Source organism: Drosophila erecta, unplaced genomic scaffold, assembly GCF_003286155.1.
Source record: "Drosophila erecta strain 14021-0224.00,06,07 unplaced genomic scaffold, DereRS2 tig00000092-arrow-pilon, whole genome shotgun sequence".
NCBI classification, from domain to species: Eukaryota; Metazoa; Arthropoda; class Insecta; order Diptera; family Drosophilidae; genus Drosophila; species Drosophila erecta.
The window spans coordinates 5342991-5363498 of NW_020825207.1; the positions used below are offsets into that span (position 1 = coordinate 5342991).

General features: G+C 43.7%; 5 protein-coding genes across 7 annotated transcripts in view; 3 read left to right on the top strand and 2 right to left on the bottom strand.

Moving 5' to 3' along the window:
• Positions 1-626: 626 nt before the first annotated feature.
• On the bottom strand, positions 627-4233 carry LOC6546803. Of its 2 annotated transcripts, XM_001975861.3 has the most exons (9): positions 3851-4233; positions 3174-3309; positions 2584-3110; positions 2375-2523; positions 1900-2283; positions 1709-1810; positions 1530-1654; positions 1291-1464; positions 627-1232 (listed from the first exon to the last, which is right to left on the bottom strand). In XM_001975861.3, exons 1-9 carry the CDS (start codon positions 3878-3880, stop codon positions 1114-1116), a joined length of 1746 nt encoding a protein of 581 aa, XP_001975897.3. In that variant the 5' UTR covers positions 3881-4233; the 3' UTR covers positions 627-1113. The 2 variants fall into 2 exon arrangements, with proteins under 2 accessions (XP_001975897.3, XP_026837027.1); XM_026981226.1 differs by lacking the exon at positions 1900-2283 and having other exon boundaries at positions 1114-1232; positions 3851-4229.
• Positions 4234-4488: 255 nt separating this feature from the next.
• On the top strand, positions 4489-6396 carry LOC6546802. Its single transcript, XM_001975860.3, has one exon. The coding sequence runs from the start codon at positions 4554-4556 to the stop codon at positions 6366-6368; it is 1815 nt and encodes a 604-aa protein (XP_001975896.1). The 5' UTR covers positions 4489-4553; the 3' UTR covers positions 6369-6396.
• LOC6546801 lies at positions 6372-8072 on the bottom strand. The gene is made up of 3 exons (XM_001975859.3): positions 6941-8072; positions 6747-6880; positions 6372-6695 (listed from the first exon to the last, which is right to left on the bottom strand). The coding sequence occupies exons 1-3, from the start codon at positions 7915-7917 to the stop codon at positions 6511-6513; spliced, it is 1296 nt and encodes a 431-aa protein (XP_001975895.1). The 5' UTR covers positions 7918-8072; the 3' UTR covers positions 6372-6510.
• Positions 8073-8208: 136 nt separating this feature from the next.
• LOC6546800 lies at positions 8209-10500 on the top strand. Its single transcript, XM_001975858.3, has 3 exons — positions 8209-8440; positions 8503-9560; positions 9619-10500. The coding sequence occupies exons 1-3, from the start codon at positions 8326-8328 to the stop codon at positions 10270-10272; spliced, it is 1827 nt and encodes a 608-aa protein (XP_001975894.2). The 5' UTR covers positions 8209-8325; the 3' UTR covers positions 10273-10500.
• Positions 10501-16174: 5674 nt separating this feature from the next.
• LOC6546797 (neogenin) overlaps positions 16175-20508 on the top strand; it is a 35147-nt gene continuing 30813 nt past the window's right edge. For both annotated transcript variants that reach the window (XM_001975855.3, XM_015156128.2), the window contains exon 1: positions 16175-16989. In XM_001975855.3, coding sequence (XP_001975891.2) covers positions 16890-16989 — 100 coding nt within the window. In that variant the 5' untranslated portion in view covers positions 16175-16889. The remainder of the gene's footprint in view (positions 16990-20508) is intronic.

A 20508-nucleotide genomic window follows, 5' to 3' on the forward strand; every position in this document is an offset into this window, starting at 1 on the left:
TATTTAAAGCAAATAAGTAAGCTGGGAAATACCATAACAAAGTGTGACGTCACATAAAGGTTAATTCAAATTCGAATTCAATATTCAAAAACGAAATAAGTTATTTTTCTAATCGTTTGGTTTTCTTGATATTATGTGAACCTTTTTACAATTTGAAGTTATTTCCAATCAATTAATAAATAACATAATATTTGGAGCAGACCAAATCATTTAATGTGAACAAACTTTGATTTACATTTAAGTATATAAATGTTGGGAAATTTTTTCGATGTCCATTCGATTGTGCGAGCACCAGGGACAAAAACAATAAATGCAATCATCTTTGCCGCCGTAAAGAGGGCTGTCCAATTCAGCGACCATCATCTATAAGTGAACATATATGTACAAAGCTTACTGTTTACAGAAAATGACTTACGATTATTATTATCAAGAACTTGATTTCAACACACACTATTTTTCCAAAAACTGCTCGCTTTTATACTTTTATACAACCCTGTGAAAAAACTAGCCGATAATTACACACAAATTTATTACTTTGTAGTTCACGTAGTGACGAAGGGCACAAGCAGGGTGCGGCTATTTGAATATTCAGTAGAAAGCCCCAAATTAATCAAAGTCAAACGAAATAACATGAATATTAATATATTTAATGGGTTTTATCATTTACCACAAAGGCTCTCATTTTATGTACACAATTATTAGTTACCTAAAAATACAATGCCTCTGATCAACCCATTAGATAAAATACACCAACATTTTGATGGCATAGTGTATTGCAAATGCGTGGGTTTTTGGTTTATTCAATGATCAGTAGTATACACAATCGTGTTTAGTTTGAAAGAGTCAGGTCAAAAAATAAGCCGATTTGTTCTTGAATTGACGTGGTGTGGATATGGGTATTTGTATGGGCGATTGCATTGCGAATTGATCTATAGATTTGTACAATATGTTAGTAACCTACTCAATTAACGCAATAACGTGGTTTAGAGCTAAAGTTTTGGCTGCTCTTGAATTAAATTATTATATGTAAGTATATTATTATATGTATATACACTCCTCGGCAAATCGTTAAGTCGGGATCTGTTGTGTGTTTTTTTTTTTTGGTTTTGGGCTCTAGTCTCCCATGTAAACAAAATCGTCGTCCTGGGCGTCATCGTTTTGGCGAACAGCCATGGCAGTTTCCACTAGATAATAGAGACACTTGTACTTGTCACGCTCATTTGGATTGGTGCCTATAACGAGATTATCAAAAATTATTAAAAGGAGAATATTAATATATTAATATATTACCCTTTGATAGTGTCGATAATTGATTCTGGCCAATTTCTGCTTCGGCACTGGAGAACACCTCGTCTGCCTGCAGATTGTCCCCGATGTCCTGTTGATTGGAACTGGTTGGATTGATAGTCAGGAGTTCTGAGGCCTGTATTAACTCGTTATCGTAGTCTGTCAACTCTTGGTTCACTTTAAGAGTAAAATAGTTGGACATTAACAAGGGATTAAGCTCTAAGTCCGCAAACTTTACTTACCATCACGCTTCGCAATCTGCTGATTGGAATTCCAGAAGGCAGTATTCTGAGCAGATCCCTTAGAAGCAGAGGTACTTGGATTATTGCCAGCCGAAGTGTTTACTTCCTCAGTACCAAATACAGTTCTGGAATTGCAACAGTCAAGACAAAAATATTTTCACAGTACATTCCTTCCTCACTTCATCACGCTCTGCCAATCATCGGAGGTCTCGAAGCGTACTTCCTCCTCGCTGTTCTGCTCACAGGACTCGTATCCCTGTCCACTCTCTTCGCCTTCGGACCTGGGGGTAAAAGTAAATTCTTAGCACCACCAGTCTTAGTTGACAAAGGATTAAGGCAATGGATGAGTCAGCGGGAGCAGAAGTTGTACCTAGGAGCCACCACGTATCCGCCAAATGCATCTTGATAGCAGTACATGGTTTCTTGCTTATTCACAGCCTTCTGCTTTGCTTGGTTGGACTTCTCCCCAGGCGTCTTAGCGGCAGTCTGCCGCTTTCTGACGCGCTTCAAAGGACTTGATTTTTCTTCGTCATCGAACTCTGGCGGTAGCTGGCCAAACAGGCTGTATGGCAGTATGGATGTGGTTGAATTGGAGGTGGAATTCGATCCTCCAGCACCAACGGAGCCAGCCGAACCCCCAATGGCAGCAGCTTTGCGCATCTGATAGTTTTGAATTTTATCGATCATTGTTGCTTGAAGCGATGAGTGAAGACTTTGAAAGCCCATCGGGTTGTTTGCAATGGCCTGCTGCCAGCTTCGAAGAGGAAAAGGAGTATGGGCGTAGGTGGGAAAGGAGGCAGAAGTGACTACGACTAGGAAAGCAGGTCTGAAAGACCAGTAGCTACCTGTAAATGACGCTGTCCTCGTACTCTGGCTCCATCTTGACCATTTGTCCGTTGGGACCCCGCACATACTGCTCAAAGTTGGTCAGCACATTGGCGATGCCCTCGTGAATCTCACCGGCGCCATCCACCTCCTCTGTGGCGCCAACGACCTGGAGACAAGCAAGTGGATTACTTCAGGAGTAAAAATAATTGCTCGGAAGACAACACACCACTTCGGAAGCGGGGCTTCCATGTGCGGGATTCGGCCCAGTCATGTTTGCACTTGCTCCCGAACAGTTGGGGGTAACCTTTTTGCCACGTCGCGATATGGTGAAGTGCAAGGGATCGTTGCCCTCGCGTCTGATCATCTCCGGTAGAATACGACGACGGGCATTGATGAACCAGTTACACACTTGAAGCACCGTCAGATTGGCCTCCTGGGACAGGGTGTACTTCTCCGCATCGCTCGGATAGGCGTTATAGCGATGCTCATAAAGCCAACGCTTTAAAATCTTTACAGAATGCTTGGGCAGATTTCCGCGACGTTTGCGCAGCGACCCATTGATGTCGATGTGATGATCAGTCTCCACCATCATGTCGTGGTAGTTTTGCACCTGGTTGGTGGTCTGTTCGGGGGTCAGATCCTCCTCCACGATGCCATCGGTGGACAAGGAATCGATCACGGCCATGGAATCGTCGGCTTGAAGGGAATCCTGGTCCAAACTCGAGTCCGAGTGGAAACAATCACGTCCTGCAGCTGGCATGTTCAGGAAAACCGCCGTGAAAAAGTCGGAAGTCGTCAAAAACTTGGGAAACTTACCCTCGCTCTCAAGCAGGCTTGCCTGGACATGAGCCTCGTGCATCATGTCCTGAATATTCTGCCGTACATGGCGATCCAGGACCATATTAACCTCTTCTTGTTCCGGCGAGATCATTGCAGCTCGAAACAGCTTAAGCTTCAGAAAACAGAAAATTCATTAAAACACGGCCAGAAACTGAATTCAAATTATTGAGAAAAAATAAGTAAAACATCAATTACTATTTTTTAAAAAGCCAGAAAATTTCACTTTTTAGTTTGATTAGGAGCTGAAAACTTTAGGTGTTGTCACCACAGACGATGAGATTAAACTAACTTTTCTCGAGGGCAGGCAAGTCCTTCAAACACCAAAGTCATGGCCAACTAGGGTTCAAAAACGAATTTCAAATTCGATTTTTTGAAAACGTTCTCTCCCATCGGACTACTGTATACATTTTTAATAGCAACATTTATCAGATATTATACATGAAACTAACGTATTGAAGGAAAGTATTAGGAGATAATTAAAAAAAAAAGTTCAAAAAAAATTAAATTATGTTGGGGCCAACTATCGATATATATCGCTCTCGCACACGAGAGACCATGACACATAACATGTCAAATTGACACTTTAGCCAAAATATTTTGACAAATTCACTGCGCGCCCAAATAACGGGCGTCTTAAGCTCCAGGGGATTCACCTGCGTTGTCCGGATATGTGTCACTATCATTTGATTGCACTAAACACTGGATTTTCCAGTGTTATAACCCGGGACCATCCTCGGCAAACTATGGTGACGGGGCAGTCGTCAGTACCGTAGGATCGCGACCATTTCGACGGACTCCTTTCGCGGACTATGATAACTAAATAGATCGTTGGGGGAAAGCAATTTTCGCACGGTTTTCCAAATGATTTATTCCTTTTTCTTCCTGCGTGCAAAACAACAACAAATTAGTGTCGATAGAAATCCGATAACCGCCCAGGTGCGATAAATCAGGGATGCGGTCCATTGCGGAGCTGGTTCAGTTGGCAGCCGCAATTAAAATTTAAATAGTGGCGCGAAGAACAAATACATACAACAAATTTTATTGAAATTCAAATTTTTTATTAAATAAAAAACAACTATTGTCACGCTACAAAGCTCAAAGCGATAATAGGCCTCGTTTTGTATCTCTCGGCCGAAAATTCAATTTATATTTTTGTTAAAAGTATAATTTAACAAATATATACATACAATAGAACAAATACATGTTTTTCTTTGTAATAAATAAGCAAAACATTTCGTATAAAATATAAATATAAATTTGTACATTTTCGATAACAATATAAATTCTCGATATGTTATTGTCCAAACCTATCGGGGACCTACAAGGTTTGTTTTGTTGCAAGTTTATAAATAAGCAATGGAATGCGTTCTGGACGAGGAGCTACTGGCGAATATAAAATGTAGCGACCAGGAGGAAGAAGACGAAGACGGTGAAAAGATGGAGGTGGAGGAGCAGTTGCCGCCGCCCGATTCCACAGCCCATAGTGCCTCCTTCAACGGAGATGACTCCGATCCGCTACAAGAAACAGCCTGCAATTTTCCCTGGATTTTCGAGGACGGCGATGTGCTGATGACCGAGGACCAACTGGCTGACGTGGTGCTGAAGAAGGAGGATTCCGCCCGGCCAGCTGCCCCGAAGCGAGGACGTGGTCGTCCACCTAATAATACCGGAAACTACACATCCCCATGTGGGCAGCTATGGAGCGTGTCCAGGAGCCCGGATGTTTCTGGAGATGATCTTCCTCTTTTGGGTCAACAGGCTTGTGGCAAGGGACCAGCCCGAACAGTTGCCAATGCGGTGGAAGCCTGGATGCTCCTCTTCGATGATGAAATGCTGCGGTCTCTACTGCGCCATGTCAACGAACAGATGCGCAAGCGAAGAACTTCGACAAGTGTCCAGAGACCCCTAGACGTTGTGGAGCTGCGGGCATTCTTGGGTCTAAGCTACCTCTGTGGAGTGTTCCGAAATGCTCGGTACCATGGACCATTGGATGAGCTGTGGACACTGGAGCTGGGCAATGCCATATTTCGAGCATCCATGTCCCTCGCTCGCTTTGAAAGCATTTCCGAGTGTCTGGCGGGGAATTGCGGCTGGTCCGAGGGCCAAAAGCTCTGGCAGCGGCTCATAATCAACTGCAGATCCTACTACGGTTGCAGCAGTTGGTTGGCCGTGGATGAGACATTCTGTTCAGTGGCCAAGTCACGGATGACCCTTTGCTGTGATGCCAGGACGTTGTACATGACCAATGCTGTGGTAAGCAGAAACCAGAGATGTCCGGACAAGGATGTAGAGCAACTGATTTGCGATTTCAAGACCACGGGGAGAAATGTGACGTTGGGATCACGGTATCTAAACTTGACACAATGCGAACAGTTGGCGCAGCGGCAAATAAGCTCGTTGGGTAAGCTGGAGGCTAATTCGCCACATTGGCCACGACAGTGGCCCACGGAAACACACCTGTTTAGTGGCAGCTCAAAGCTCATACCGCTCGATGGCGAAGCGGTTTTCTGCTGCGGTCTCAGCTCCCAAGTGGATGCTGTCCAGGCATATGAGCAAACCTCAGAGGCATGTCAACAGTTTCACGAAATCTCCCAGCGCTTCAGCACAGCCCATGCCACGCCTGCGTCCTTGAAAAAGCAGATCAACCCTTTTCTGCAATTACTTCACTTTGTGCTGAATGCGGCTGCCGTAAATGCATGGATCCTGTTACGACTTTCGCCCAAAGGAGATGCCGCTATGGAGCAGCGCGACTTCCAAAGGCAGCTGGGACTCTTCCTCACTCAGCAGAGATTACAGCGACGTCTTCAACGAAGATCAACAAGCACTTCGCTCGTCATGCGGCTGCAGATTTGCGAGATTCTGGGCCAGTCCAGTCAGCGGCTTCTTAGTGAGGCGACCGGCGAAGCTAAACTATCTCACAGCGTAGGCGTGCTAACACCCGACAAGATAAGCCTACCTTTGGGCATCAACTTGGCTAGTCGGTACGGGGAGAAGCATCGCAGGTGCAAGCCTTGCGCTCGAAACAAGCGTGGCACCAAATCCCGGACGCGGTGCCAACAGTGCTTGCAACATCGTTGCGGCAATCACCTGATATCCCGGTGCTACGATTGCGTAGGAATTTTGCCTGGCCAACTGCCCGAAGGCAACATGATGGATGAAGGGGCCACCTGAACATTGATATTAAATAACATTTATTGAAGAGACGCTACATTCCTTGTGGGGGCCTAAATGGAGATGCTTGCAATATTGCTCAATGGTGCAAGCGCTTGTGCTATAACTACGATGACAACGGCCTAACGTTCGAAACTGGGGACTAGAACTTGTACTGGAAGGACTTGGGTGCCTTGTACTTGCTGGCCATTCCCGAAGACTCCACAGGATCGCTCTGGTCGAGGAACAGACTGAGGAACTGTTCGTTCTGCAGCTCATTTAGCGGCATCTCTAATTCGCTGCAGGATTTGACAATCTCAGCGCAGGCTCGCAGATCCTTGCGCATATCTAAAACGAAACGGAAGTTACACAATGTTCGGTGGGGATGCAGATACTCACATTGATAGTTGAAGAGCAGGTTCAGACAGCTGGAGCAAGCCGAACGCTGCTGGTGCTGCAAAAACGCCTCGATTAGCCGATGCACGGCATCAACATTGTTGCGGGCCAGGAATGAAGAGCACAAAGAACTGGCTCTGCAAGGAAGATTACATTGTGATTAAAACTTTGGCTTAAAAGAACTTCTACCACCCTACCTTCTCTCCACCAGCTCTTGCAACTCCTTGTAGTGCTCAAACAGTTCCGCCGCTGACTTTTGATCGCAAAACCAATCGCTAGCGAAGCATTGCTTCCACACACAGGCCACCACAAAGATGTCCTTGTGCTCGCGGTGAATGGCACGCGCTACCTCCAGTAGCGAAACTAGCACCGCTTCACTCTTCTGGGCCAGCGTCTCCTCGGAAATGGTACGGAAAGCGGTGCGCGCCATCCGCCTGCCCTCCTCCGAAGTCATGCTTACTCCGTAACCGCGGTGAAGAGTCATCAGGGCCACGTCGGCGTTACCATTGTTCCACAGGGCGATGGCCCGGAAAGGTGCCAGATCCGCGTAGGTCTGCGAAAAGGGGTGCTCCTGCTGGCGACAGGTCTCCGCTAGTGCTTCCAACTGCTGAAGCTTGCGTTGCGCACTCAAATACTTTAGACACGACACGAACACCTCGTTGGAGGGCAACAGGTTACAGCGGATGCACTGGCGGATCAGGTAGAGAAAGTCCAGCTTGTTCTTAGTCTCCAACGTGGCCATCAGCAGGTTGTCCAGCTGAGCCTGCGACAGGGATCTGATATCCAGTCCCAGTTGTGGGGAGCGCAGCGCATTTAGATCACTCATCATGCCCTTGGACATAAGACCCACGTTCTGGCTAAAGCTGGTGGAAGTACTACCAGCCTTTCCCTGCGTTCCCACATTGCAATTGGCATCCGCCTCCAGGGTTCCGGTCGATGGTCTCTTAATCAGACTGTCGCGCAGCTCCTCCCACTTCTGGGTCTTCCTGGTCACAAGGTCGTTGGTGAAGCAGTCCATGGGGTCGAGCTGTGTGGACTTCCTCCGTTGCCGCTGCGTTCCCGGCCACAAGAAGGCCGAGATGTAGTTTTGAAAACGCTGCAGACCCTTGGGTGATCCGGGTGCTCCGGCCACCGTGGTGGTGCCGCTGCTGGTCAATCGCGTGAGCATGGCCATGTCTTCGGGGTCACCTCCGAGTCCTCCGCTCCTCTAGACACGGCTCCTTTGCTTCGCTTTTGTGTGGGATTGTATAAGTTGTGTATATTTTTTGTTTTCAGCAGTGTTACCGTCGCTGATCCGTGTTAAAATGCCATCGAGGAATACCATTATTACAAGTCCTAACAAGGTGTCACTGAAATAAGCTCGATTGATCGGTTTTACATATAAATAACGACATGCAACTAACTACAAACTTACTTTTATGTATAAACTGAAAACAACTTTAAAATTGTATGTTAATTTAAAGTTTTCCGAGGTGGCAGCACCACAGCTGGCAACGCGATTTCACCCAATCCAGCCGTCCGGCAACACTTCCAGTTGGCCAAAAATTGATTCCATTCCCAAAAAAACTAAAACGCAAATGAAATGGCAAGCGATTTTCCGCCTTCAGCCATCCGAATCTGGATGCACAAGCTGAAGAAAGGCGTTGGGCAGCCGGCGACAGTCCTGGAGCGCTCTCTGCTGAATTTTATGAGTGCAGGCAAGTGAACCAAGGCATATCCAATCCAAAACATTGCGTTAACATCTTAAACTCTTCTTCAGAGGCAGCCAGTTCGTCAGTGAAAAATGCCACGGAGCGAGGCATATTGCTGCCCAGGGCAGGCGGCGGAAAGACCAAGCGTCTGGTCCTCACCTTTTGCCAAAAAGTAAGCAGACTGCCCAGCTCGTCAAGTGATCCATACTGCTTCGAGTGCCATTTGCCCGGAGTCCTTAAGAAATGCATATCCTGCGATCGCTCCTTCCACGAGACGTGCCAGCGCCAGGATCCTGAAAAGCCCAACTATTCAGTGCCCTCGGACAAGGGTCAACCTTACCGGTTCCCAGTCAACGAACCGGACAATCAGCCCCTTAACAACACCCAGAACTTGGAGACTCCCCGAACGCCAACGCCCCTGCTTGATCATAATAGCAACATCAATCAGACTTCATTAGACACTACGGATTTCCTAAAGCACGAGAACATCGAGTGGGATGACGACGTCTTCTTTGTGAGCGAACAAAAGGGTGTGCGCCAGCGAAAGCTGGCCAGGATCAAGGACGAACTCCAGAGCAGTTTGGATAGCGATGAGGGGAGCGATCTGGAGCGCTGCACCCACTGCCGTTTGCTCGCCCTGGCCGCTCTGCACAACCCACCGCAGCTCGATAAGCAGGAGCTGTGCTGCCTTTTGAAATACTCCTGGGACAAGCATTACTCCTGGATCTCCATGGATGTGACCAAGTACATGGCCAAGCACTGGAACGAGCGCGACAAGGCGCTGGTTAAGCGGATCCTCTTCAAGACAAAGATGTTGGGTCTGGGCGACATCGAGCGAAATATTAAGGCGGAAAAGTATACGTACTTAACTGAGTTCTTGGTGGATCTGCTTGATCTGCAGCACAACATAGCCGTGTTCTTTGGGCCCAAGAGCGTTGAGTACAATGCCACCAAGTGGCTGCTGAGAGATGTAACGCACGATATCCGCGAAATCCGTCGATGCCCCGACTGCTACAGGTATTCCAACGAGGGCAGCCTGTCAGATCTGTGGTTCGCCAAGCCATGTCTTCAGCGGCACGAGTTGGTTTTTGCAAAGCAGGCGGGCTCACCGCCGTGGCCAGCAAAGGTGCGTAGATATTATATTTAATATATAATATATTCTCATATATATAATTCCTTTTCAGGTGATGAGCGTTTCCAAACGTCAGCCAATCAAGTACGACGTCCGCTTTTTTGGTGGCACTCATTCCCGGGCCCTCATCTCAGAACGTGATATTACTCCCATAGAGTCGGACATTCAGTCGCATATCAAGCCACGGAACTCCCGAGCTCTGAGCGCTGCGTTAAGAGAACTGCAGTGCCACCTGATGTTGTCCCACTATTCCGCCTCGCTATTCGGCTTCCATGCAGATCCCACCGTTGCCGAGAATCTCATTAAGGTGGCTGTGTCCCACTGCTCGGAGTCCACGGAAACGAGTGCGTCCGTCAAACGAGGACGCCCATCGACTCCGGCCACTCCCGGCGCTGCGAAGAAGCGGCGGTTCAATAACACCACCTCTGATACCCCATCGCCGGTGCCCATTCGTGGGATTGCCGACTCCGTGGCATATGATAATCTAACCGCCGAAATACTGCAGGCGCATGAGAATCTCCTAAAGTGCCGAAGAGAGCTCTCAGACACGCAAAGGAAGCTGGAAGCAGTTAAAAGGAAACAGTGGTGCTACCATTGCCTGGAGGAGGCTGTCTTCAACTGCTGCTTTACTGCATCCTACTGCAGCGTGGAGTGCCAGAGACGTGATAAGAGACGCCACCAAGCAACCTGCAAAGTCGCTCACTAAAATAAGACTACAGCCGAAAAACGAAACCATTACAATCCAAGGTGATAAAACACTCCTTTTGTATCAAATGTATCCGTTCTTAAGATATGCAGAATTATTTCAAGAAGATAAAAATTGTTGAACTAGTATTACCTAAAAAGTATCATTTCACTCGAGTGATTCAAAAAAACGCGCCTTTTGCGTTCTTATGATGGGCAGCACTGTTTCCGCTAGGTGGCGCCACCTAATCCTATAGAAAAGCTTCTCTTTGCATTAAGTTTAGTAAAAAAGAAGGAATACATATTTATACTCGTATATTTTAGCTTTAGTTTTAAATTTACATTTTTTTTTTCACCGGCTTTAAATGCAATGCTTACGTTATTGAAAATATGAAATTATCTTGCGAAACTTAATCATAAACTACAAAGTGTTCATGCTACCATTATGGACAATTAGGCTCTGGCAAACGTGTTTACGCCGACCAGCCGAAGCTGCAGAAAGGCAAAAAGTGAAGCCGAAAGGTCAAATCGAATTTGCGGTCCGCTTAAAAGGGTTCATTGCAATTTACGAGTGCAGGCGAGCATGTGAATGCATCAGATATGAGTCGCTTTACCTTATGAATGCGGCCGGCGGGTCGTTAAACGGCAATCCCAAAATAATTGATTTATGCCGGGTTCACGAGACGATTTTGGGGGGTCAATCCCGCAATGGAAATGGCCACGAGCGTTGGCACCTTGCACTGGCATAGATAAAAATACATGGCTGTAATAAATATTTCACTTAGTGGCCAGCTAGCATCAACACACGATTTCGGGACTTGGGGGTCTCGGGTTTCGGTACTCGGTATACGGTATTCTGCTCCCCAAAATCGGAAGTCACGTTTAAACGTTTTCGCTACAAGCTTCACACAGCGGATGATTGATGAGCGAAGTATTACTTACCTATGTGTGAACGGAATATATGGTCATTAGGGTTGCCTGGTGTGTATCTTTGGCCAACTTTAATGCACTTTCGCCCTCGAAATGGTAGATCTTTCCTGGGAATATTTCACCCTGTCACTAAATTAAGCCAGCACTTGAATCAACAGCATTCTCTTCCATTTCGTTTTCCATTTAGAGCAAGTCATTATTGTTTGTTGGCTAAATATTTACTCAACATTTTTGGCCTGTGGCTGAGAGATGTGAGACTCTTGCATTTCGCAATCAAAATCTCTGTCTGCGACTGTCAATATTTGTGCGAAAATTTTGACAAAGCAAAGCAGACACATTCCAGTGGCAATTAGGCATATTCTCTCGATTTGCTGAACATAAACTTGGCTTTCTTTTGTACACCAACACCCATTTGTCTGCTTGCGTTTCCAGTTGTGTTTTAATTATGTGCAAACTGCAGAGGAGTTTTCCTGAAAATGCTCTGCCGCCTATTAAAATCTGTAGGACATGATGAGATATTTTTCATCAACTCGTAATCAAATTAGTCGCCTGCTAATTTTAACTGCACTAATTTGTCTACGTCAGCAGGGAGTTGCTGCTCCACTTAAAGTGAACTTCTTCCGCTTATCTTCTACCTGCCAGCTTGTCAAAAGGAGCAGGACTCCAAGGAATTTTGTGACAGGCTGAAGGATTTATTGGCCCCAAGTTGTCTTCCTGCAATTGCCGAAAAGTGCAGGAGCCTCTTAATTAATTTCTTACGACAGGCTAATAGCGAAAACGTTTGATATTTGGGGAAAGTGGGGAAAACTTTAAACAAATTAAAGCTGAATTGTACTTTCTTCACTAGTTTACGTTTCATGAATTATTGTTGCGATATTTGTATACATCGCATACTTTTATGTAGTTACATATGAATTTATTTAAAATTCAATTGTAATATAAGCTGTAAACCGTTTCTAGAAGGAGTTTTCTTTAGTTTTTCATTGCTTTTATTTGCCAGCTGCTGCCAGTTTTAAGCTCCACTAAATCTGCTCCTTTTTATCCTTAGCCTGGACTTGAACTTGACTGACCATTGGCAAGGATATGCTTTCTTGGCTAGACGCCCACCCATCCTGTTCCATCGGCAACAGCTGCAAGTATTTAATTTGGGATCGGGGATCCGACAGCCCAGGCAGGCCATGAAATGCAATTTCTGCCGCCAACATGTTGAAAATGCTGTCGCTTGTACAATTTTTGGCATGCGACAAATATTTCCCACCATAAGGGGAGCCACAACTTTAATTTATGGCCACCGACAAGTGCTACTGCACGCCCCAACGACAACAATGAGCAGTGAGCAGCGTGCAACATGCAGCATGCAACATGCCGCATGCAGAACACAAGATACAAAACTGCACAAAACGAACGCAGACAGCCGGATTCATTTCAGCTCAGCAGCTTACCCAGCCAAATGCAAGTTAATGAGTCTATTATGGGCGCCCAAGAGACGGATGAATACCCATTGAGAGTTAGGATGAAATTTTGTGGGGCCGTGTAATTAAGATGTGTCACTTAACCGTTCGGGAATTCAGTCCCAAAACCGCCAGAGTGTCAGGAATTATGCTGATTTTATTTCCCTTTTCCCAAATATGCGTCATTTGGAGTGGGAATGGAGTGGTGGTCTTACATAACCGTATCGAACTTTGAAATGACTCGCAATCTGGGTGAGTGCCCCCATATCGCCCCACCCAAAGGCCCAAACTTCTGTGAGTCAGTCTTTCGACCCTGTCAAGTCATTTCCATTTATTCTTTAAGCCACTTTCGCGGAACCCAACACTTAAGTGTCATTGGCCAAAAGTTTTGTGGTCATAAACCGATGTGGCAAGTATAGGTCAAAGCTATAAAGGATATTTGGACAGTAAATTGTGCTAAGGGAAAACATTTGCCATTAAATCATATATTTCTAAATTTGACTGGCTCCAATAAAATATGGGAACGCCTTTTGAAATTTGCTATTAAAAGTTAACTTATCTTCTCACTGTCAAAAAACTCTTGCAAACTATTTCCATTTCCTGTGTTTCCCCCACAAATGCAACTGCAACTTCAGCTTTCGAATTTCTTTTAAAACCAATTATCAAATCATGTCGCTGCCGGCTGACAAACTCATTTATTTTGCTCCCTGCACTCAAAACTGAGACAGCCCCACATGCATCATACTTGCACTTGGCGTGGATGTGGATCTGGATCTGGATCTGTTTATGCCATTGGAAGTCACCCAATCCCACTTAAACCCCCCTCTTTTAAAGACAACCTAATTTCGCTTTCGTTTCCACTTATGCTTTTCACCTCACACAAAATATTAGCTTTCCTTGGGAAAACTTGAACTGCTTTTTCCACAGATCCCTAACTCATGAGCCACGTACCGCCACAGACCACTATTATATACCACGACCAAGACCGAGACCCAGATCCACATCAAAACATCGAAAGCAAAGTGTCAAACTGTCACCAGGTCCCAAAATAAGCATATTTCAGTATCCATTGACTCGGTTTCAGGTTCACGAAGTTATTTCCAATTAATTTAAAAGTGTGACAATTATATTGTGTGTGTTTTTTTTTTTTTTTTTTATATTTCCGCCCTGCATATCAATTAGCTGTTCTTACAAGAAATTTATACAAATTAACTTAACAAAGAAAACCACAAAAGCAATTAGCTTATGATGCTTAAACAATGATTGATAGCAGATTTTCCTACCCTATAAAGTATATATATTATGTTCTTGATCAGAATTACTAGGATGGCCATTACAATGCAAACTCAAAAGGATTACTTTCTTCTCTCTTGTTTGCCACTGCCACTGGTGGCGAGTAACGGGTATCTGATAGTCGAGCAACTCGAGCATAGCATTCTCTCTTGTTTTTGCACATTCGATTGATTATTTTTCTGTAATCCCCACCACTGTTTTTGTTGTATTTTCTCGGCAATTCGTTGGCGCTCAAAATACATCAGCATAAATCATCGTCGGATCTCTGGCAAGCGCCACAAAAAACGAGAAAAAAGGAGTGGAAACAAGAAAAACACAGCGACATATTAAATTTACAAGTTGATTTTGATTTATGCGCAATGAGCATATGGACAGGCACACAAGCCGAGATTTGTTGTCTGCAGACGCTAACTTAATTTAACTTACTTTGTTATTGTTCTCACCGGCCTGCCTGCCATTACTTAGCATTGTTGTTGCTGCCGCGCCGACTGTCGCCGCCAATTAAGTGGGGTAAAGGCCCAATGGTTTTAGCCGTCTGAAAATCAAAGTGGTGGTAATGCACATAAATAATGGTAAGCCCTCATTAATTACGTTTTAATAAACAAGAAATACTTTGAACTCTATATGTATAACGCCTTTAAAATCCAAATTACTTGTACACATTGTTCTAAACTTTTTGAAAGCACAAAGTTTCTTGAAACAGTTTTCATAAATATAAAGCATTTAATTCTTTCGATTTCAAATCTTTACTTTATTTATTCAGCCCTAGTTAAACCATTTATTAGTGCCGAAGACAATGATTTTAGCAAGTTTAGTCCGCAAACCTTTTATATATTTAAGCTATTTCCATTTCCGAAATGCATGTCTTAATTTATATATTACCACACACCGGCTTAATTCACTTAAGCGCCTTTTCATGTCGGCATCTAAAAGCTTTGAATGGGAGGCACATCCGAGCCAGGATCCAAATCACCATCAGTCGCCGCGTTTTGTGGGTGCCCAGAAGTTTCCCAGCCAACTTCAAACTGGCAGAACAGATACAGGGATGCGGATGCGGATGCGGATGCAGAACAGATACAGGGAGACTCGGTAGCTCGAATTAATTAAAACTGAAAATTGCAGTGGCGTCTGGCAAGGAAATGTGTGCCGCTTTTAAAAACCTGCAATTAGCAGCGAAAAATCTACGGTCCTGGTAATTTGATAAGTCCTCGAAACTTGACCCACATTTGGCGGGCATACGGATGATACGCTAATGAAGGGAATTTCATTTCACTTATTTTTGCGGCCTGGCAGTCCCAAAAAAGGCCTCCCCTCCTTCTTTTTCAGCCCGTCGTTTATTTTTACGATGCTTTCGTTTAAGCGCTGGCATTTAATGTGAAATTTATCATTTCCACGCCACGCCCCCCGCCCATCAGACAAATTGTCGGCCTTGGTCGGATTTTTTATTGCGTTCACATTTCTGAGAGGCGAAAACTGATATGTTCATTTTTTTCAGGCTTCAAAGTTCCTGGTTGTTGGTCGGCGGTTTTTAAATGACTGTTCCTTTGCCACATGCATTTTTTAGAGCCACAACTTTTGACCACAACCTGTCTGCACGTCGGTTGCTCGGGGGTGGCAATCAAAAAACTGCGAAGAATGCATTTCAAACAGGCGATTTTCCCATTATCTTAAGCATAAAGTTTTTTACCAAAGCATTTTTATAGAAATAACGTTATTATGCACAAGATTAGTCGGGGAGAAAGTTGAAGCACATGAATTTGACGGGGTTAGCCATATTTGTTCTAAGGTAAATTGAAAAATATTTTATCTAAAGTAAAAATAAAACCAAAATAGAATGTTATGGTCGAGTTCCCCGACTATCAGATAACCATAACTCAGCTAGTGGAATTGCGAAAGAGAAATTTCATAAATTTCTGGGATATCGGTGAAAATTGCGAAAAAATTAAGAAATGAAAAAAACAAAATTTTTAAATTTCGCGCCAAATGGTATAATCTCTCTAACTGTTCCTAACGCGTTTTCGGTGGTGTGCGCTCCGCCATCGATTGCGTTAAATTGTCGATGTCAGCTTTCAAACTATGTTATGATTAAGGTAAACATTGATTCCTCTTCTACATATGCTCAATTATAATATAATTATAATATGTAATTAATATTCAATATAAACGGGTCATATTTCTTTTGAGAAAATCAAATCTTCGTCAAATATCGATAGCCGTACGGCAATCGATAAGTATCGATGACGGATGTGTTTTCGCATCACCCGCGCAGCTAGGGATTTTTTCGACAGTTTCGGATTTTTTTTCGGTCGTCGAGGTCGTTGCGCGCATGTATACATTTCAGTGGCGAGAAAACGCGTTTGCCAATAGTAAAATCCATCGATAAGAGGTCGAAAATTAAAATAAGTGCATCCAAAATCGAAAATAAGACAAAAAGGCACGCAAATAATACAGAAACCCAATGAAAATGTGATTTAAAAAGAACTGCAGCTGCAAGTCCTGATGCCTGCCGAAGGTTAGAGCGAGACGACGCTTCTTACTCGAGTGTGTGTGTGCAATTTGTTGATAGTATTTTCTGTTGTTGTAAAAATGCTCCGCTTGCAGGCGTGCAACAACAAGACCTGAAACAACAAAACTACGCGGTGAATGCCGGCAAAACAAAAACGCGTAAGCGATTGATGCGAATGCCGTAAAACAAGAGAATCAAAAGAAAAAATCGCTGAAGAATACACAACAAAAGTGGAGTGAGCAAAAGTCGCGTGTAAGTGTTGCGTCGCGTACCAACGCTTGAGTGTGTGTGTGTGTGTGGGCGCAAAGGATACGAATAGGAGACGCAATCGACGATTGGCGAGAATCGAGCCAAAATGTTGTAAACAAATCGAAAAATTCAAATAAACCTGAGCCATTCAAATTACCTCCGATCGCATACTACGGTTTCCAGCCAAATCAGCGAAAAATCAAACAGAAAATGGCCATCACAACAAACAAAAGCAGCAGGACTTTTCGGAATTGGCTGGTCAGCAGTTGTCTCATATTCCAGCTGATTGGAAGCAGTTTGGCAAGTCAAGGTGAGCTCTTTGATCTAAAATGATAAATAGTTTGCACAAATGTGGTAAATGTGGCTGTAGTGAAGTTTGTCGATCTATAAATTCAAACCAAAGATTCATGATATCCAAGCTACATTGCCGAAACAGACCTATGTATATTGTCAATTATTGAACAGTTTAAGAAAGATATAAAAATATTTATGTATGATTGAACTATAATTCTTGGAACCCAGCTTCTTTGAGCTACTGTCGCTTTATAGCCTCTACGACAAGAAGGAGGAATCCAAGAAGTTGTATGAATTCGTTAGATTAATTACACAGGAAATGTTTAAACCATTTTAAAAAGTAAGATTACAAATCAATGAATATTACGTATAACAGAAAAAAGCATTCAGGGTTTATCAGTCCAGCAATTTTAAGTTCACTTCACTCATCCGCCATATTTCATGACACTATCTGTACTTTACTCTTTGTACAATTCCCTATCTATATTGTGTATTCGGGACAGTAAAGTTCGATATCTGTATTTTGACAAATATTAATACAAGTACAGTTCTGGCGACTGGGTGTCTGTCTGGTCGACGTGCTAGAAAACAGGCACTGGGTCCCCAAAAGCCCTCATGTGCAAAGGTGATGTCAACGGCGTACTGAGCCGATAAGCAATCAAATTTCGCACCTCTCGTTATTTTTGTACACTCGTAAACTTTATGCACTTTCGAAAACCCTAACCCATTCAAGCCACATGTGCCAATCACCCCTGGTAATTCAGCGTAATTGCACACCACCATATCACCTGCAGATAAGAACTTGAAATTGGAAGGTTGCGATAGTGCTTCAAAACTCGAACACTACTAATGAGCTTCGCTTGAAACGAGATAAATTAAACACTGCACAACATGAATTGAGAACCTACGCACTTGTTTATGATTATTTAAGCCAAAACAAACACGATTTCCTGTGAAAAAAGGTATTCCGAAATCGAAGAAATACGACCAGGCAAAATGGTAGCCGTTAGAGTCATTATCATTAGCTCAAGCCCAGGAAACAAGTGATCTTAAGGGATCAGGTAAGGGCAGGTAGAACCAGTGCAGGCCAAAATGCAATTAGGTTTTAGGATCAGCCACAGTTTCAGGTCGAGCTTAGGGTCCCAGAAGAAGATTAGACCGGATCGGTAGGCAGCTGCACAATACATGGACTGATTGATTTGGTTGGAAAACTAAACCAGTGGTGGTTTATAGGCTTATCGTATTTCAATTTTCGGCTCAAGAAATAAACAAGCGCAGGAAATGAGGGAATGAGGGAGGGATAATGGAAATCCCCGCAAAAAGCGCAAATAATGCAAACAAATTAAAGGTCCTGCGCTGAATCTCGTCCCTTCGCCCTCCAAATCGAGGAAGGAAAGCCACCCCTAAAAGTAAAAATGGTCGTGGGGGAGCCGCCTTATCAGCTGCGAAATTTATCAATGCCAGTTCTAAGAAAAAGGACCCCCAAAAAAGTGTGCTCGTAAAAAATTGTCGGGTATGTCATATGCAAATGGAATGAAAAATCTTTGAAAAAATTTTTAGGTCATGGCATGTCATAAGTCGCAGGACTTAATGCCAGATTTAATTAAAAGCATTTTCTCGCATAACTACAAGCTTTATGCGGTGGGCATGTAATTAAAAAAAAACTTTACTAACATGGGTGTAACTGGCTGGAAAAAAAAGTGACAATGGACTTACACGACTTCTCGACCATTTAGTACCCTATGGTAATGCATAAATTAAGGTTGATAACTATGAATTAAGTTGAATAACTATGAAATGGATAGTACACTCAGTCAAAATAAGACATTTTCCTTACAGTATATTATAAAGTTAGATAACAAATTATGCAACATCATTTCAAAGTATTCTTTTGATCCTTGAACTGAAGCCTTCCACACGTCTTTCCTATCGTGCTAAACAAGCTAGTTGATTATATAGAAGGATCCTACAATTACCGTGTACCAAAAACTCACGTGCGAGGTCCTGTTCCCATTTTCGTGTTTATTTGCTGGCGCTCTTTGTTTTCACTTTTCTGGTCATATATTTCCCCGCTCTTAGCCTGGGAATTGTGGCAATTGTTTAGAGTCCTGGGCGAGTCGCCCCACCCATCTGCTCGCTGGCTTTTCCCCGTGGCCAGGAGCATATTTAGCCGCATTACGTGATACAATATATGAGTGACATGTTATTCTAATTTCGCACCCCTTTTCATATTCCTGGACACATTTTTTCCGCTTCCTCCGAGGGTGCGCTTGTCAAAATAAACATTTCCATATGGTGGTTATAGCCTGGGGCGCTGTGTCGCAATGTGACAAAGAGCAAGGAGGGAAGAAAGAATGGCACATTCGGTCGGGGAGAGAGTGTTTAGAGGTCTCGAATGAGGTCACTTCTTCTCCGTTGAATGCAGACTAATTACGACCCGATGCAAAGTCCCTCAATGGTGTTTAAAGCGCGGACATCACTCTGAAGTGTTGACAAAGCGCCGGAAATTGTTGGTCTTTCGAAGGTACTGTGTTCTTAAGATGAACGAGTATACTATATAATAATATGTACATACATATATGCATGACTAAGTGCCGCTCAAAGGACTCGGAAATATCTTACTTCTGTGGCACTTATTGATGGTCGATGCGAGTTGTCTTCTTCGGTTTCTTTTTCAAGAGATTTGCATTATGCCTGGCTTTTCATCTGCCAACAATGACAACTTCTGTTCCAGCAAATAAAGTTTTGCCGATGAAGTGTGGCTAAACAAAAGTTGGTCTTGTCATTTAATTAAAAATATTGTGTTATATTTGTTTCCTTACAAGCAGAGGCAGAAACAGCGTGTAGATGCTGCATCTACTTTGGGAAACTCATGTTGCAGGAATTTTTATGGAAAACAGCAGGAGGAACCGCATTCGACACCAAATAAACTGAAAAACAAAGCTATCACAAAGTCAGCAGAATTGAGACACGGAACGAAAATGTTAAGTTTCAACTTTATATTGAATAATCGTGAAAGTAACCAGCAGAGAATCACCAAAAGTTAGTGAATGAGGAAGAATAGTTCCTCAGTGTTACTAAAAAAAGGGAATAAGTTAAAGATGTTGCTATGAAACGAAGCTACATTTTTCTCTGTGTAACTCTGCTGCGTTGGCAGAATGCAATTTCGTTTGCAGCTTCGAATTCGAACCTACCCGCCTTCCGCCGATTCGACATGACAACATGAATAATTCACTTGAACCCGCCACAAACACCAAAACAAGAACAACAACGAGCCGAAACTGATTCTGCAACCCGAAATGTTCGCAAAGTTCAATGCACGCAACCACAAAATCCAGATTTTGACCAACTAAAGTAAGAAAGGCAGAGATTCGGTGGAGAATCTGGAAGAAGGAGAAGAGATCTGGCTGCAGTTACAGGAAATCATTCTGACCATAAAGGCATCGTGGCAACAATGTATCTCGCTTTGCATTTAGCACACTGTACTTTCCGTGGGGGCGTTTCCTCAGGGATTAGGGTCTATTTGCATAGGTGC